The 19,620-nt window shown below is 36.2% G+C and overlaps 1 protein-coding gene across 1 annotated transcript in view; it reads right to left on the bottom strand.

Moving 5' to 3' along the window:
- The window catches only part of COL28A1 (collagen type XXVIII alpha 1 chain), a 201,584-nt gene that overhangs the window by 148,776 nt on the left and 33,188 nt on the right, over positions 1–19,620 (bottom strand). The window contains exons 12-13 of the mRNA XM_077123093.1: positions 7,473–7,541; positions 6,187–6,255 (exon numbers count right to left, since the gene is read on the bottom strand). Of these exons, the coding sequence (XP_076979208.1) occupies positions 6,187–6,255; positions 7,473–7,541 (138 nt within the window). The remainder of the gene's footprint in view (positions 1–6,186; positions 6,256–7,472; positions 7,542–19,620) is intronic.

Raw genomic sequence — 19,620 nt, 5'->3', positions numbered from 1 at the left:
ACTTGTTGAAGAGTGCTTTGAAAACTATTGCTTTTTTATTTCTTTGTTTTGTATATATGTTATACAATACAATAAAAAAGTTTAAAAAAATGATCAAAGACATAAACATTAGAGCTAAGATCATAAAACTTTCAGAAGAAAATGTAGGGAAATATCTTATAAACATTTAATAGGAGGTGGTTTCCTAGACCTTACACAAAGAGCACAAACATTGAAAAAAGAAATAGATAAATGGGAACTCCTCAAAATTAAACAGTTTTGTGCTTCAAAGAACTTTGTCAAGAAAGTAAAAAGGAACTCTATACAATGGGAAACAATATTTTGAAACCATATATCACAGAAGGGTTTAGTATCCAGAATATATAAAGGGATTCTTCAACTCAACAACAAAAAGACAAAGAATCCAATTTAAAAATGAGCAAAAGATATGAACATACATTTCTCAGAAGAGGAAATAGGAAAGGCCAAAGGCACATGAAAAGATGTAGACTTCACTGGCTATTACAGAAATGCAAATCAAAACCACAATGAGATATCATCTCACACCCACCAGAATGGCCATTATCCAAAAACCAGAAAATAGCAAGTGCTGGAGAGGATGTGGAGAAAGAGGCACACTTATCCACTGTTGATGGGAATGTAAAATGGTACAAACGTTCTGGAAGGCAGTTTGGTGGTTCTGCGTGAGGCTATGTATAGAACTGCCAAATGATCCAGCAATCCCATTACTAAGTATATATTCAAAGAACCTGAGGGCAAGGACACAAACGGAGATCTGCATACCAATGCTTATAGTAGCATTATTTCTGATTGCAAAGAGATGGAAACAGCCGTAATGTCCATCAAGAGGTGAGTGGCTAAACAAGCTGTGGTATATACATATGATGGAATATTACCCAGCTGTAACACAGAATGAAGCCATGAAGCATGTAATAATGTGGATGCACCTTTAGGACATTATGCTGAGTGAAATTAGCCAGAAACAAAAGGATAAACACTGTATGGTCTCACTAATATGAACTAACATTAATGAGTGAACTTGGAGAATTGAAGTTAAGAACTCAGGTTATCAGGAAATAGACATAGGTAGAGATTGGGCAATTGATGCTGAAGGAATACAGATCGTGCAACAGGACTGATTTGTAAAAATTCAGAAATGGATAACACAATACTACCTAATTGTAGCACAATAATATACGTACACTGAATGAAGCAGAATGTGAGTATGATTGAGGGAGAAGGGCTAGGGGCACATATGAAATCAGAAGGAAAGTTAGAGAGTAGAGATTGAGATGGTATAATGAGGAATGCCCAGAATGGACAATGATGTGGAAATCATTTTTGCATGAGAGGGAACAAATGAATGTCAACATTGCAGGGTGCTGACAATAGATGGTATATGGGAAAAAGTGCAGTCTATGCAAACTTGGGTCTATAGTCAACAGAAACATTGTAATATGCTTCCACTGAATGTAACAAAGGCATTATGCCCAAACCAAATGTCAACAGGTTGGGGGAGGGGCATGGAGGAGGGGTATGGACTCTGTGGAAGAAAAAGGAAATAAAATGTCTTCACATAGATTATCTTGGCAAAGGTATGTCTATACACTTAAGCTGGATTATATGATATATAAATAGAACTGCTTAAAAACGAACAGAGAGGGTGGGCCATGGTGGCTCAGCAGACAGAGTCCTTGCCTGCCAAGCCAGAGACCAGGGTTCAATTTCCAGTGCCTGACAATGCAAACAGAAAAAAACAGGAAAAATGAACAGAGAGAAGCAAGTGCTAGAGAAAATGCAGAGAAAGAGATATACCTATTTACTGTTGGAAGGGAAGCAGAGAGATGCAGCTTCTTGTAAAGCAATGTGGTGGTTTCACAAGAGGCTAGGGTTGGGGTTGCTTTATGAACCTGAAACCCTGTTGCTCAGTATATACCTGGAGTAACTGAACATGGGGACAGGAATGTATATTTGCATACCGGTGTTTACAGCAGCACTGTTTGTGATCCACAATGGATGTAGGTGGCCTAAGGGTACAAGTGAGGAATAGAAGGGGGAACTATGGTGTATACATACAATAGACTACTGAGTGGCTGCAAGAAGGAAGTCCTGGGGTATGCAACTAGGTGAATGAACCTTAAGGATGGTATGTTAAGAAACAAAAAGGAAAGGGGAAAGAGAAATGAGGCAAAATAAAGTGTCAGTGGCTGAGAGATTTCAGAGTTGAGAGGTTATCCTGGAGGTTCTTCTTACACATTCTATAAATACCCCCTTTTTAGTTTAAGGTATATTAGAGAGGCTAACGGGAAGTCCTGAAACTGTAGAGCTGTGTTCTGGTAGCCTTGATTCTTTAAGATGATTGCATAATGGTATAGCTTTCACAATGTGACTGTGTGATTGTACAAACCTTGTGTTTGATGCTCCTTTTATCTACGGTATGGACAGATGAGTAAAAACTATGGATTAAAAATAAATAAATAATAGGGGGAACAAATGTTAAAATAAATTAAATAGATTGAAATACTAGTGATCAATGAAAGGGAGTGGTAAGGGGTATAGAAAAAAATAGGAGGAACAAAGTTTAAAATATATTGGGTAGATGGAAATACCAGTGGTCAATGAGAGGGAGGGGAAAGGGGTATGGTATATATGAGTTTTTCTTTTTATTTCTTTTTCTGGAGTGATGCAAATGTTCTAAGAAATGATCATGGTGATGAATATACAACTATGTGATGATATTGTGAGCCATTGATAGTACATCAAATATGGAATGTTCATATGTTAAGAATGTTCATGTTTGTATATTGTCTGGTTTTGTCAATAAAATTTTTTAAAAAGAAACAAAAAGACAAATATTATCATTCCTCACTCAGATGGGCTAATTATAATATAAAAACTCAGTGAACTGAAGTTGAGAGCATGGGTTATCAGGTTGGGGCCTATTGTAAATGGTCCTAGATTGTAAGTTCTTACAGTAGTCACATAAACTCTGGAGTTATAACTTTTATTTTCAAATTCTGAGATACTGAGCTGTTTGTTTATAACCTGGTAGTTCCAGGAAACTTCAGGTATTTATGTGACACCTGAGACTCAGAGTTAGAGCTCTGAAGCTATGAAAGTCAGCAGTACCTCATACAGGAACTGTTTAAAAAGTTGAAAAAGTAGAGAAAATGAATGAAAATGATCTGGATAGCACTAAGGTAAATCAGAATACTGGGTAAAGGATGATATCATCCATACTTTAAAACTTCAACTTCGGTAGGAGACCAAAGGGAAAGATGTTCATTTGGTGCAAAATTTATATTTTGGGTAGTACGTTTCCTAATTTAACTTGTATGGTCAGTTTAATTGAATACCATAAGTACATGGATTTGAGAAGGGCGTGAGATTTTGTTGGTTTGTCCAGGTTAGTGTGATGCCCCAGTATATCCAGAGTAATCTGAGCTGAGAATAAAAAAGTATTTGCAAAGTCCCCTTGGGGGAACTGGGAAGAAAGGATGAAATATTCAACTTTCCCATTTGGAGAATTCCTGATATTCTCACAAGCAGTGGAGACAACCAAATCAATAGGCCAAGCCCTCGATCTTGTGGTTCGCCTCTATGAAACTTATTCCTGCAAAGGAGAGGCTAAACCTATGTTCTAGTTTGCTAGCTCCTGGAATGCAATATACTAGAAACGGAATGGTTTTTAACAAGGGGAATTTAATGAGTTGCTAGTTTACAGTTCTAAGGCCAAGAAAATGTCCCAATTAAAACAAGTCTATAGAAATGGCCAATCAAAGGCATCCATCCAGGGAAAGATACCTTGGTTCAAGAAGGCCAATGAAGCTCAGGGTTTCTCTCTCAAGTGAGAAGGCATGTGGTGAACACAGTCAGGGCTTCTCTCTCATCTGGAAGGGCACATGGAGAACACAGTGTCATCTGCTAGCTTTGTCTCCTGGCTTCCTGTTTCATGAAGCTCCCCGGGAGGTGTTTTCCTTCTTCATCTCCAAAGGTTGCTGGCTGGTGGACTCTCTGCTTCATAGTGTTGCTCTCTCTGAATCTCTCATTCTCCAAAATATTTCCTCTTTTATAGGACTCCAATAAACCAATCAAGACCCACCCAAATGGGTGGAGACATGTCGTCCCCTAATCCAGTTTAACAACTATTCTTGACTAAATCACATCATCCAGGGAGATGATCTCGTTACAGTTTCAAACACACAGTATTGAATAGAGATTATTCTACCTTTATGAAATGGGATTTATATTAAAACATGGCTTTCGTAGGGGGCATGCTTTTTTCAAACCAGTACAGCCTACTTAAAATTAGGCCTAAGAGTCACCCCCAGAGAACCTCTTTTGTTGGTCAGATGTGGCCTCTCTTTTTAAACCCACTTGGCAGGTGAACTCACTGTCCTCCTTCCTGCATGGGATATGACTCCCAGGGGTGTAAACCTTCCTGGTAACGTGGGACAGAACTCTAGGGATGAGTGGAGACCTGCATCAAGGGCTTAGAAAGCCTTCTTGACCAAAAGGGGGGAGAGAGAAATGAGATAAAAGAAAGTTTAAGCAGCTGAGAGATTTCAAACACACTCGAGAGGTTATCCTGGAGGTTATTTTTATGCATTATATAGATATTCTTTTTAGTTTATGTATTGTAGTGGATGGAGGGAAGTATCTGAAACTATTCACCTGTGTTCATGCTTCTTCAAGATGATTGTATAAAGATATACAAACCTTTATAATGCGTGTGTGATTGTGAAAACCTTGTGTCTGGTGCTCCTTTTATCCAAGGTATGGATGAATGAGTAAAAAGAATATGGATAATAAATAAATAAATAATATGGAGGGCAAAGGGTAAAATAAATTGGGAAGATGAAAATACTAGTGGTCAGTGAGAGGGATGGGTAAGTGGTATACGGTATGTATCAGTTTTTTCTTTTTCTGGAGTGATGCAAATGCTTTAAAAAATGATCATGGTGACGAAGACACAATTATGTGATGATACTGTGAGCCACTGTTTGAACGCCATGTATGGAATGTTTGTGTGTGAAGATTTATCAATAAAATTATTAAAAAACAAAACAAAACACTTCATCTTGGAACCCAAGAGCCATGTTGTGAGGAAGCCCCAAAAGTCACATATAGAGACACACGTGAAGAACTGTGGTGCCCTGAGCAACAGCATCAGCTGAGCTCCTAGCCAACAGCTAGTACTAGCAATGTCATTCATAGCATGTAAGCCATTCCAGTACCCCAGTTGGCTCTTATGAAGAACTGCTCAGTCAACCCATAGGATCGTGAAAAATAAGAAATACATGTTGCTCTACGACACTAGATCTTGAGACAGTTTGTCTTCCAGCAATACATAACCAAAACAGGTACCCAAGGAAGTGAATAGTTTACTTTTAAGGTCACTATCTAGTTAATGGAAACTTAGACTATATCTCTGACCTCTGGATATTAGACAGTGAGTTTTTTCCCTCTATACAATGCTTTCTTTTTAAAATTAGGGTATCTGGACTTTAATGAAAAGCCTAACCCTCACACAATATGCTGCTATTTCACTCACAGAATACAGCAAGGAAGCACATTTTTCTGCTAATATTTACATGTGAGGATATATGCGATGCAAAAACAAATGAGGAAACTAATTATTTCACAATCAGTTATTTTTATTTGTATGTCAAGTCAGTTAAAGTTCTTTCCTAGAATTGTTACGTTTTCTCCCTTTCTTCTACAATTCTCTTTTAATAGAAACATACTTTTTTCTTCTTCAACAATAGTAAACTTCAAAACTACATTAAGTAGAAGCTGCAAATAGCAGGTATTATCTGTACACTACCATCAAGCCTAGCTTTAGAGTATATTGATGAATCAGGTAATAAGCAAGATCCTCATTCCCAGTTATTTTCTCATAGTTACAGGAAGATTAATAACAAAATACAGAGATTGGATCTGAATCTAGATCTCTTGTGTCCTAGGAAATTTTGACACATGAGAACTTTTTTCTTTTTGGACAGGTTGATTAGTCTTTTACTTGCCAGTAAGAAAGATACAGTTATACAAATCATGTATATGTGGCTCTATTTCAAGTGTTGCTAAAACTAAAGTGGCTTGATTTTAACTATTTATTCTAAATAAAAAGAGCACATGAGAACTAACTGGTCGTTTTCAATCCATCTAGAATTGACTGGTACTTACTGGCTGTCCTGGCTCACCAATTCCAACAGGTCCTGGAGCTCCCGTTCTTCCTTCTTGGCCTCTTTCTCCCTAAGAAAAATAAATAATAGAAGGAAAGTTCAGGTTTTTAAATAAAGAAATCCTCATTTTTACATATCAAAAAGAAAAAAACGTGGAATTTTAAAAATCACTCAAGCACACTACCACTTACTACACAACAGCAAATAGGGAATGATAAAATGAACACAATATACTATACTACGGTAATTTCAAAAACTATAATAGCAAAGTAGTGAGGCTTTTCATACTCATAAAGATAGAAAAAAATCTTAGAGGAGGTTAAACCACATGGATTCAAGTGTAAAAAAAAATATCCTAAACTGTACATCATCTCTTCTTCTCTAACTGCAATGCAGCTCTTTTAGCTTCCACAAACTACTGTATAGTAATTGGCAAGATGGACTGAGTGGCAATTCATTTTGGTTACCGTTATGGTCAAGCTAACAATGTTTGTGCTATTCCCTGTCCCCTCAGCACCAGCCAGGACTGTTGCCCTTCTTTCATCATGGTTCTGTTCCACTTCACCTTCCCTTTAAGTTCTGATTCACACTTTATCTCCTCTAGAACCCTTCTCCAATACTTGCGCCAAAATAAACTCCATCCTCCCTTAAGTCTCACTGTGCTTATGGTCTAAATGTCATACATGGCAATACCTGATTACATTCAAAGTACAGTGTTTGGTACTCTCTCTATTTTTGTCCTGCACCAAAGTCTTATTGTTCCAACATAGAAAACCTACTAAAAATAAGCACGTCTGCTCTATTATATGCTTCATGGTGTAGAGCCCCCTAAGGTATTGGGTGTTCCAGCCATTTCTATTCCCTACAACCAATTGCTCAACATTTACTTACTCAGTTCTTCTGAGTTCAATCTCCTTATACTTATTTCATGTGAGCAGGAAGGAAGCTGATACATTAAGGTGTTACACCTCCTGATAACATTTTTGCATATTTACATTTCTAGTCCATGAAAACTCAACAGAACTATATGTACATTGACGAGAGAATGGGTATTTGGAGGCAAGCAAGTTTTTCATTCCAACTAGATCAAAAATTACATTGCTAATCCTTTGTGGTAATTCCCCCTGACCAGGGCATTGCAGTATCCAAGCATTCAAACTGTTAGTAACTTCAGCAGGCAGTCTTTTGTGTCTGTGAAGGTTTGGCTGAATAGGGTTCATATCAGAGATCCCCAGACTCTACAATATATACAATATTCATAAATGGCCAAAGATAAACTATCTTTACCTTCATGCCTTGATGTCCAATACCGGGGGGTCCTGGAGGACCAGAAGGGCCGGGAAGACCAGGCTCACCCTAGAAAAAGAAACATCGATATTTTGGATCAACTCAATAGTATTTTATGTGTGTATGTTTATTCACCTTTTATTTAAAACATTTAGAAATTATCTTTAGGGTAGAATCTAGTTTTTATGGTTAATTGGCTTTTTTATTAAAGAAGTTATAGGTTTATAGAAAAGTCACGCATAAAATACAGAGTTCCCATATACCACGCTATTATTAGCACCTTGCATTAGTGTGGTATATTTGTTACAATTCATGAAAGAATATGCTATTAACAGAGCATTTAAGAGCTCAGAGGTAGAAATGTTTAATTCTGCCCTTAAGAATTCGAAAAGTTTCAGAACAGAGGCGATATTTGATCCGAAGAAAAAGTAGGAATGGTATCTAATCAAGTGGAAAAGAAGAGGAGTAGAAGTTCAGAAAGAGGAAACAGTATGAGATATAAAGGAATGCAAAACATTCTGGGGATAGTGAGCTATGGCTCTGAGTGACCAGGAATGAACATGTGCAAAGATCCTGTGGTAGGAGGGAGCATGCCAAGTACAAGATACTGAATAAAGGCCAATGCTGTTAGAGTGGTGATGGAAGGGATGACTCATGACAGAAGGATTAAAGAGGTGACAGGCCCACACCATACAGGGTCTTGCAAGCCTTGAAAGATTTCAGGCTTTTTAAGATTTTACTCAGGTAGTAATATTTTTAGATTTGCAGATTTAAAAGATTCCTGAGGTAGCAATGGAGGGAAAAAGTTGGAGGGCTCTATAATAGATGGAGATAGAGTACTAAGGACTTTGTCACAGTCCATGCAAGGGACAAAAATAATTTGTGGTAGACTCTAAGAGTCTGGTAGAAGATCTGAGTGGTAGAGGGATTTGGGATACTTAGAAGGCATTTTGACAAGTTTTTGTGATGGATTGCATATGGTGGGTAAGGGGATTTCAAGAATGACTCTTTGGTTCTGTCTGAACTCTGAGGGATGGTGGTGCCTCTCATCTCATGAGAAAGAGGACATTGGAAGATGACCAGCTCTGGAGGGGGAAAATTATAAGTTTTCCTATGGAGATGGTGAGTTCTTTTAGATATGCTCTCCTTCTTGACTTTGTTTACAAAATTGTTTACAATACTTTTGTCAGCTCCCATTTCCTTTTCTCTGCCTGTTTTTCCCCACTCCCTAGAACCTTTGTGTTCTTCCACCCCACTTAAATCTTGGTGCTCTCCATGGTTTTAACCTGAGCTTCCAGTCTCTGTTCTAATCACTATAAACCTTTGCTATCCAATAAAGTGGCCGCATGTGGCTATTGAGCATTTGGAGTGAGGCTAGTACAAACTGAGATGTGCTTATAAGTGTAAAATACCATTGGATTCTAAAGATATAGTATGAGGATAGAATGTAAAATATATCATTAACACTTTTGAAGTGATAATATTTATTACTGGGTTAAGTAAACTATATTATTAAATTTATAATAATTTCAATTACTTATTTTTACTTTTTTAATGTAGCTACTAGAAAATTTTATATATATTTTTATATATAATTTTAAGTATATATATCTATATATGTCACTGTATGTTTCTGTTGGGCAGTGCTTCTCCAGACAGTGAGAGTACTGTGTTCTCATTCCTGGCTAAGGTTTCCCTGTAAGTTCAGCTGAAGAGAATGTCAACATTTCTTACTACTGGCACTGGCCCTAATCAAAATCCACATCCTTTCTTTCCCCAACACAATAAATACTGAATGGTTGCTCAAGACTCTTTGACTTGCTTGAGGACAGTACTTTTTCTGTACTTCCATAATATAATTATGAACAGTTTAATCATACTTTGGGCTCTTTTTAACATTAGGAAGATCTTTCAGCAACTTCTCCTCATTACTTCCTAGGTATGTCTAGCAACAACTTTAAAATTTTAAGTCTTGTGGCAAATATTCTCATACTTTCTAAAGGAAGGAAAATGATGGATGAGATTTTGTAGGTGCAGAATATTCAAGTATGATCAGGATACCTTCTCAGCTACAACTGAAGAAAGTGATGACTATATACAGGGTCTTGGGGGAAAAGTCAGGAAAAGCCCTCTTTTGGAAGGAAGAAAAATGGGAGAAGGAAGAAACTAATATTTAAATCAAGCTCTATTTTAGTTCATAATTTCTATTGCTTCAGAAGAAATGTTCTGTAATAAAAAAAAGGCCTTTTTTTGGTAAAATATATCAGGCTAGACTTAGTCTGTATCAGTATAAGGAGGGTTGTCAAAATACTTAATTGTTGAATAATAATCTCCAACACTTATGACATTTACAACGTATCAGTTTATGTAAAATGGTTTATATACATTAAAGCATTTAATCCTCTCAACAACTCTAAACTATTATTAAGCTTTTACATAGATGAGAAAACTGAGGCACAGGGAGATAATTTGTCCAAATCACACAGTTAATAAAATGTAGGGCTGAATCTAAACCCCAGCAGTTTGGCTCTAGAGTCTGTGCTCTCAACCTCTAAGCAACTTACCTCTTAAGCCTTCTCAATTCTTTCTTAAGATTTTTCAGAATCATTTAATTACAATCTAAAGTCACAACTTTGTTATTGGATGAAAAGCATAAAAGTCAGATGGTTACAATTCACCCCTAGTTGAAAATCCATCACATGAAGATATAGAGTAGCTAATATAAAATGTAAGCCCAGAGGAAATGTAATTTATGCAAGTTGTTCCACATGCCATTTCAGGCACAGAGTCTACCTGGATCAGTGTTGTCATCAAATTAGTGGTAAAGGCAATGTATATTATAGTTGGCAATTCTGTGGTCACATACGTGACCTATGTGACTCTATGCATAAACCAGTTATTAACAAACTGCACTCAGTTTGGAACCACCATTATTTCAAATCTCCAATTAAAAACTTTTTGGATACCACTGATTTAGGTAAGAGAAAGACCAAGTCCATATACTCTACCTACTTGTGCTTTCCAAAGAATAAAGGACCTCCATATAACAAAGAATTGGTGAAAATTATAATGAAAATTTTAATCATATCAGATTTTAGAAATCCTTAACGACCACGTCCCAGATTGTTATTAGGTTAAACATTGTTATTAGGTCAATTGAAATTGATATTTGACCATGTTTGATATATAAAAATGGCAATTTCATATGATTCATACTTTATCATCTATAATAAAATCTAAGGAATTATGTGTTATTTCCCCTAAAAGGAAGAATCAGTGACCAATCTATTAGGTGGAATTTTGAGAACAATTACAGCTGCAGACACTGTTTTGGCTCCTCTAACACAAAATGAATTGCTGGAAATATTTTATGGGGTGGTCTCTCCCCATAAATATGAGACCTAAAACATAAATTTATCAGAGCAAATGGGTTCATACCACAGTGTGATATGTTTCTTAACTTACTCTTGGAATAAATTTAATTTTCCCTGTTGCAATATTGCTACTTAAAATAACTAAGGACTGATGTAATTATTTTAAAAGTTGGCAACTCTCTAAAAAGATGGCAGTGGCTGATTCTGTCCCACACTGCTGCTCAGCTTGACTGGGCATGTGGGTTAGACTCAGCAACTGAGTCCATTTTGGATTCCCTGGTCCATCAGCGCTTTCTTCCTGGCAGGTCTCTAAACACACACACAGACTCACAGAAACACACACTGCATATCCCATCTGCTGAGAACCATGTATCAGAGTTTGGGGAATGGAAACCATCTACCTTGAAGCCATTGGCTGATATCCCACATGTTCTGGCAGCCACTTCAAGCTGTCACTGTCAGCTGTCTCATGTCAAATGAGTTAATAAGCTCATTTAGAGTACTTCTGGTAGGCAGATGTGCATGTAGGGCAAAGCTCTTTCCACAACAAGAGTCACTGGATTACTAATCATTCTTTCCCTTTAATTAGGTCCAGAACAGAAATAGTACTTAGTCTTTGACATCTCTGAAGGAAAACATTCACATGGTTTGGCAGCTTGGCTCTGATTCTTCATTAAACAGATATTTATAATTATAATTGTAAAGGGATTTTTCCTGCACACTGAGCAGTTACAATCTTGTTAAAGTAGTTAGCCTGCTAAGAGAAAAGTACATTATTGTTTTTGGACAACTAGAAAAGCTGACATCTTCTCCAAGCCCCCTGTACTTAAAATACTTTCCATATAACCAAGAATATAGACACTGTTAGAAGAATTAACTTAAAATAGTTTCTTTGTTTATTCACTTATTCATTAATAAGAGTTATAGATGTTCACATATATTTCACCTGATTTAATTCACATCGTTAGAAGGAATTCTATCTGGTTATATATCATGATTTTTTTAGTGACTAAAAGCAACACCATGATGTTAGGATATTTTTAGTATAAAAATACTAAATAACCAAAAAGTCACAGGAGAGTGGAAATAAAACTACACAAGATGCTTGTTCAAGGAGAAAGTTTAAATTCTTTATAAGTTATATTTGTGCTGTTGAAATACTTCCAAACCCCAGTTGAAATATTGGTTATGTTTAGTAGGTTGGCCTTTGAGTCAAACCATGCATTTAACTAATGACAAAAATAAGTACGTGTTTGAAAAATACTAAATCTTCATTAGGGATTTCCTGTTCTAGTGAAAATAATTTATTTTCATTATAGAAAATATGAGACTCTAAATTGTATACAGAAAACTTTAAAAAAAAAATTTGAAGTCCCAACTATTCATGCCATTCTTAGAAGAAGGCTCAAGCACAATAACACATTAGATTAATTAATGCCCCAGAAGTTTTGATGAGTTTTGGCAACAGTGCTGTTTTCTTTTATTATCCAAGTATCTTGGAAGAACGGCCGATGTTTCGAGCTGCTGCTCCCTTCTCTCTGATTCCACTAAACCTATTGCCATTTCCTCAATGTCTCTATTGAAACTACTCCCTCAAAGGTTTGCAGTGGCCTTAAAATTGCCAAATTAAGTGACCCCCTTCTTAGGCTCCTGCTTGTTTAACGAACCTGTCTGTAGTATTATATTGTTGAGCACTCATTTCATTTAAATGTTTATCCATTCATTCATTCAACAAATATTTATTTGTTGCTTATCTTAAATGTGTGTGAATGTATGTTCATATAATAATTTTTGGCCTCTCATTTATGATAATGGTGTTCTCCTATCACTAGATCTTCTGCTTTGAATCATTTTTTAAACAGTGATAGATTGCAAATATCTGTTCAGTTTTCTTACCAATAATTCACATCTGAAAAAAAGCTAGCAATGTTTAAAGGTATAACATATGGAACTAAAAGACATAAATTTGATTTGCATACTGCCAGCAACCGGAAGCACCTACACATGCATTCCTTACACCATATGTCAAAGATTGACCACCAGCCCTCTTGCTCTTTTCATAGAGTATTTTGAAGAAAACAGGATGTTGTATAGGAACGTTTACTATGTTTACAATTTTAATTCTAGAGTCCATACATTTAGCTATCGTTTACTTAATCCCCTCATTAGCATACTAGGTAATTGAAAATATCTCCTGTATTGGGAACCTCAAAAAAGGACTGGAGGTGAGATGGAGTAAGCTAAAGTCAGTTTTGTAGGGTGTCCAAGAATTGCAAGATGAATTTTGAGATGGGGTTAAATGTTTAATTTATCCCACTAACTTCTTATGTTCTATTGAAACATAAATCTCAGTTTATTCATTTATACTGGGTCCATTACTCATACTGGATGGATGTTTGATTCTTTATTTACCTGACTATCTCCATTTATGAAATTGCACCAGACTAGTACTGTTTCTCTGTGAGGTTTCTTAACATCTCAAAAGGTAAAATCAATATAAAGTTAGAACAATTCCCATATGTAAAAGGATTCTGAGTTCTTACACCTGAGTATAGAGCAAAGAGGAAACACATAGGAAAAAACCTGCAAGGAATATTATGAACATCCTAATGTAGAACATTGGAGGGGTTAGAAGAAGGAAGGCAATTCACTTTTGAGATAAATTATATAATAAAACATCACAATATTTTTTAATTGTTTGAGAACTATGCATGGGACTTTGCTTTGGGAAAATACATGAGGGGCATTTCCTAATATATTTTTAGTCCTAGGGCCAAAGCTTAAGTACCAGATACTTCAAAGTATCACAAGCTGTTTTTTGCACATGCCATAGTGAATAGGCCCTCCTCCCAGAAGCACAAAGGCTTGGAATGAGGGGATTTGCATGATCTGAGAAGGAAATACCCTTCAGAAATAACCTCAGAAAGACATCAAGAAATGGCAAAAATTATGTAAGATGGACTTGGCACACCCAGTGTTCTACTATGTTTATTTGTTCAAAAGTAATTTTGGTAACTTGTTTCTGCAATTTGAAATTGTTGCCAATCGTAAGCCCTCCTTTCTAAGTATTAAAAGGTCTAGTCTATGCCTGGATGTAATTGCAACCTGAGCCACCTCAATGGGGCTTGGCAATAGAGGATCCCTGGGGGCTCAGGAACACCACACACTGTTCTGAGTTACATTCTGCTTGGTCCTAGGAATAAGGTTTCTTGGGCACTTGGGTGTCACATTTCTAAGTGATTTGAGAAACCAGTTGGCTGTTCTTCAGAATGCTGCTATATAACCCTCTTGAATGGAAGAGACTGGTTGTTGAAGTTTCATTCTGAGAAACATTTTATTTTGTTTCTAAGGCAACAGGACATCCAGAGCAGAAAAGGAGCTTTTAGTAGCTGTGGAAAATACTAATAGCATAAATTATTTGAGAAATTTTCCCAGACTCATATTTTTCCTCAACTTAACTCATGCTATTTTTTTCCCTTTTGTTCTTTGGCCACCTTTTCTCCATATCCTCTGATGAAGAAAACCGACCGCTAAGGCAACAAAAATATGACTGTAGATCATGAGAGAAACCATTCACAAATTTAAAAACATAAGCAGTTTCCATCTAGAACTCTCATGGAATCTTTGCAAATGTCACCAGTCTAAAGGTTTCTATTTTAAGGTCCAATAAGAGACATGATATTAAAAAAAAAAAAATAGCATCACAAGTTTATTTTTCCCCATAATTCCTTTCCTTCTTGTCTTGCATTTTCAGATAAGCAATATAATCAAGTAGAAATGTACTTTTCAATAGACTGTTGTTCTCAGTCAGAATACACTAGAAGAGGAAATGGATGCAATTTTCATACTATTCAGAAGAAATGCATTTATCTCCCCCTACCCAAATCCAGGAAATCCAGCAAGTTTTCCTCACAAGATAAATATCATATGGCAGTTAAGAACAGAATAGCAGGGTTTGAATCCTGGCTATGTGACTTATTAGCTTATACACACAGACATGTTGCTTAAACTTTCTGTGCCTTAGTCACCTTATCTGTACAATAAGGACAAGAAAAGATCATGCCTAAAAAGTTACAGTATTAAATGAGTGTTTAGAACTGTATGTACATATAGTAAATATACAACACATAAATTTTAACTATTATTATAGAAATTTAAAAATAAATAATCCTCCTTGTGCCTAGGTAGAAAATAAAGAATTAATGGACTTTTTCTGCACAAATAGCATAAGCAACATCTTAAAATATTTTCTAATAAAATGATAAAGGATGAAAAAAATTAATTATATAATTTAAGATTATTTCCAGACTGAAGAACAAAATAGTTTCTCAAGTCTTCAAAATTTAGAAGTACATTCTGGAAGGCAAGATGAAAACGTTCCCTAGAACCTGATTGTAAGACAATACAGCAATAAATGCATAAAATGAAAAAAAAAAATTAGTGACCAATGTAACATGGATCTCTTGCTTACAGATACAAAGAGAAACAGAAATTATCCAGAATTAATAATAGCCTCAAAGTAAGAGTCAAGAGACTACTAAATATGTGACCCTAAAGCAGAAATACAAGACAGAAAAGGCAAAGCTCACTCCCAACTCACACCCCACAAGCCACCCAAAACTCTTAAAGTGGAACAAACAGCGGGAACTGGAGGAATCATCTTTCTCAAAGGTCCAGAAAATAATTAAATGATGGCAGCAACAGGGTGAGAGCCAAATCAAGAAAAAGGCTAACTTAAAAACAGCAGAATCTCATGACCCCCTGGCTGGACTCTTTCCCACAGCTCACAAGCTGGCCAGCATTCCCAGTGCAAATCCCTGATCTTGGTTCCAGAGGGAACAGAGGAACTTTTGTGTATATCCTAGGAGTATGCATGTCTGGCCCAATCTATCTGATGGTGGCCTGAGGAATGTGCTGTCCCAGAACTTGCCCTACATTTAGAGAGCAGTTCATCAAGCTCTCCTACAGAACACTATGGTAGAACAGTCAAGTTATGCTGCCTGAGGCAAGAGATTGCTGGCTTTGGGACATATAATATAATACCTAGGTCCATGAGGAAACTATTTCCTGGGGAAGAAGGGACATTCAGAATGGTGCAAATGGGAAATTTGTAGGTACACATGCACATGCCTAAAATAAGACACACATGCAGAAAGGATCAGGAAAGTCCCTACACTTTGGCCTAGAGCTATTCTCTAAACTCATTGTATGACTAAGCACTGAAGGACAGCCCTTACACATGTAAGTCTGCAAAGACTTGGGAAAACTGTTTTCGTTTTCTCTTCCTACTCCTCCTTCATTTTCTTCTTTCTATTAACTCCTGGCATTCATGAAAACCTCTGTCATAACACAAGCTGGATACAAGCTTAGGATGTCTGAGAGTCAAAATTTCAATGATAACACATTAAAATACCAAAAAGTCCAGATTTCAACAATAGTTTACAAAACATACAGAGAAACGGGAAATGATGGCTTTGGCTTAGGCATCCAGACTAAAGCATTAGAAACAGTGAGGAGGACAAGACCTGGACATACCAGACAAAGACTTTTAAAAATTGGTCCTTAATATGTTCAAAGAGCCAAAGGGAAATATGAACATAAAACTAAAGGAAATAAGGAAACTTATAGATGAACAGAAAGAGACTATCAATAGAGGGTTGGAAATCATGAAAAGGAACCAAAAAGAGCTGAAGAGTATAGTAACAGAAATTTAAAATTCCCTGGGGTGATAGGGGTCAACAATGGATTGAAGCCAGAACAGAAAGAATCAGTGAAATCAAAGGGAAGATCATTGAAATAATTTGTATGTGGAGCAGAAAGAAGAAAGACTAAAGAAAAGTGAACAGAGCCTGAGGAATCTGTCAGAAAAATGTACCAACATATGCATTGTAGGAGTCCCAACAAGAAAAGAAAGAGAGAAAGGGTAAAGATAATATTCAAAGAAATAATGTCTAAAAACTTCCCAAATTTAACAAAAGAGGAATATATATTTCCAAGGTGCTCAACAAATGCCAAACAGAACAAACCCAAATACACCCATGGTGCTGTATATTATAATCAAACTGTCGAATGCCAAAGACAAAAAGAGAATTCTAAAAGCCACAAAAGAGAAGCAACATGTCACATATCAACCTCAGTAAGATTAAATGTCAATTTCTCATTGGAAATGATGGACACAAGGAGGCAGCGGTAGGGCAGATTTAAAGTGCTAAAAGCAAAAAATTGTCAACCAAGAATTTTATATCCAGTATACTGGATTTTTTTTTTTTTTGCATGGGGAGGCTCCAGGAATCAAACCCAGGTTTCCAGTTCCACAGGTGAGAATTCTTGCCACTGAGCAACCGTTGCACCGTCCTATACTGGATTTTTATATATAGCCAACCAAGAATTTTATATCCAAGTTAACCAAGAATTTTATATCCAGTTAACTGTTAAAAATGAGGGCAAGATAAACAAAAACAGATAAAAGCTGAGGGAGTTTGTCACCATTAGAACAGCTCTATAAGAGATGCTAAGGAGTGTTCAGCAACAGAAAGGAAAGGGCAATGACAAGAACTGGAGCCATATGAAGAAATAAAGATCTCTATGAGGGTAACACTATAGGTGAACATCAATCCCAGTACTATTGCATTTTTTTTTTTGTAACTACAATTTTTAGTTCCTATTGGATCTAAAAGGAAAATCATAAAAGTAATGATAAATCAGTGGTTTTGAACTCGAACTGTATAAACATGTAATATGTGACAAGAATAACATAAAAGTGGTGGGGATAGAGGAGTATAGGATCATAGATGTGCACACCATTGACGTTAAGTTGGTATCAAAGGAAACAAGATTGTTATAGATTTATGATGTTAAATTTAAACACCATTGTAACTACAAAGAAAATATGAGAGAATATGCAAGCTCACAGAGACAGAAATTAGGATGCAGGTTACCTCAGCAAGGAGCAGGAATAATGGGTTGTTAATACACAATGCATGTAGTGTTTCTGTTTGAAGAGATGGGAAAATTTTAGCAATGGAAGGTGGTGAGAGTACTGCAATATTGTGAATGTGATTAATTCCTTTGAATGGTATGTTTGGGAGTGTCCTTTCCTTTCTCATTCTCAAGCATACCAAAATTCCTTTGAATGTTTTTATGTTCCCACATTTAAAGAAAAGAAAAAATAATTAAACAGATGATAACAATTAAAGATAATACATGATCTTAGATTGAATCTAGAAGGTGAAGAGGAAAGATTCAAAGGGACGTTATTGGACTATATGAAAAATTAGAATATAGACTATAAGCTTTATATCAATCTTAAATTTTTTGAACTTGATAACTTCACTTAAGGTGGTTATATAAGTGAAAGTGAATAGCCTTGTTCTTAGGACATGTACATGGCCGTATTAAATGTTCACAGAGCATGATGTATGCAATCTATACTCAAGTATTCAGAAAATGGATGGATGGATGGATGGATAGATAGATAGATAGACAGGTAGATAGATAGATAGAATGATACAGAAAATATGGCAAAAAGTTAAAATTGGTGGATCTGGGTATACGAGAGGGGTAAGGGCTATGTTGGAGTTATTTTTATAACTGTCCTATAAGTTTGAAATATTTCAAAAGAAAAAGTATTTTAAAAATACATAACAAAATGATGGAACTATTTTATGGATGTGCCTCCCAACCCCTACTTCTAACCACCCCTATCACCCAAAGATGCATGCCTTGTTTCCATCCCAGTCCTCCAGAGCTAATAGAACCTGCCTGTGCCTTTACATTAGGCAAGCCATTTGATCTCTAGGCCTCATTTCTCATTTCCTAAAACAAAAAATGTAGGGCCAGTATGATCTCTAACATTTCTTATGGCTACTCTGTACTTCCTTCATTGCTGCAAACCCCAATCTGAAAACCTGATTTTAGGTCTCTTTTTTCATAAACATGAAAATTATCTTCTTAGGTAACAAAATAAATCCTAGAAAATTGTGTGAACTATTAAAATATTTTTTGCTGCAGGATTTTACCTTAACCAAAGCAATTTTATGAAAACCTCTATTTAATATACAGAGGTTTCTTTTTCTTTTCTTTTTTTTTTTTTAACCCTAGAGAGAATTAATCATGGGCAAGGACTAGAAAAGGCAGTTTCCTCAGATGAAGCTTAAGCACACTCTGGATTAGAAGCTTATTCTATTAAATTTGCCCATTAAAAGTTGCCTGGGATATTTCACCTTGTCATCATCACATTAAAAATACTACACTTGCAGTGGTAGAATTCTTGCCTGCCATGTGGGAGGCCCGGGTTCACTTCCTGGACCATGCAACTCCCCTAACCACTTCCCCAACCTCCCCCCAAAATACTACACTTGTCACTTCCTTTCTTCTCTCTAGAAAAAGAACAACTCAAGTATCACAACTGCTCCCCAGAATTTAAAGTTAATAGAATCCTTAAAAAACTGGCTTTATCTAGGGTCAACTAGGAAGAGCACCTTCTTCTTTTTTTTTTTTTTTTACATGGGTAGGCACCAGGAATCGAACCCTGGTCCTCTGGCAGGGCAGGCAAGCATTCTTGCCTGCTGAGCCACCATGGCCCACCTGGAAGAGCACCTTCTGCTGTTAATACTGCCATAAATGTCACAGAGCTCTAGAAACTAAGTTAACTCCACTTGTTGAATAGTCAGTCTCTGTGAAATTTACAAAGCATTGAAAAGATTAAAGAAGAACTAAAAAGCATGTTTTCAGCAAATTAATAAATAATTTCTTTGCAAAATATAGCCTTATAA

The sequence above is a fragment of the Tamandua tetradactyla genome, chromosome 1 (assembly GCF_023851605.1).
Source record: "Tamandua tetradactyla isolate mTamTet1 chromosome 1, mTamTet1.pri, whole genome shotgun sequence".
In the NCBI taxonomy this organism is placed as follows: domain Eukaryota; kingdom Metazoa; phylum Chordata; class Mammalia; order Pilosa; family Myrmecophagidae; genus Tamandua; species Tamandua tetradactyla.
The sequence above is the reverse complement of the archived record's forward strand: the minus strand, read 5'-3'. Positions and strand labels throughout refer to the sequence as shown.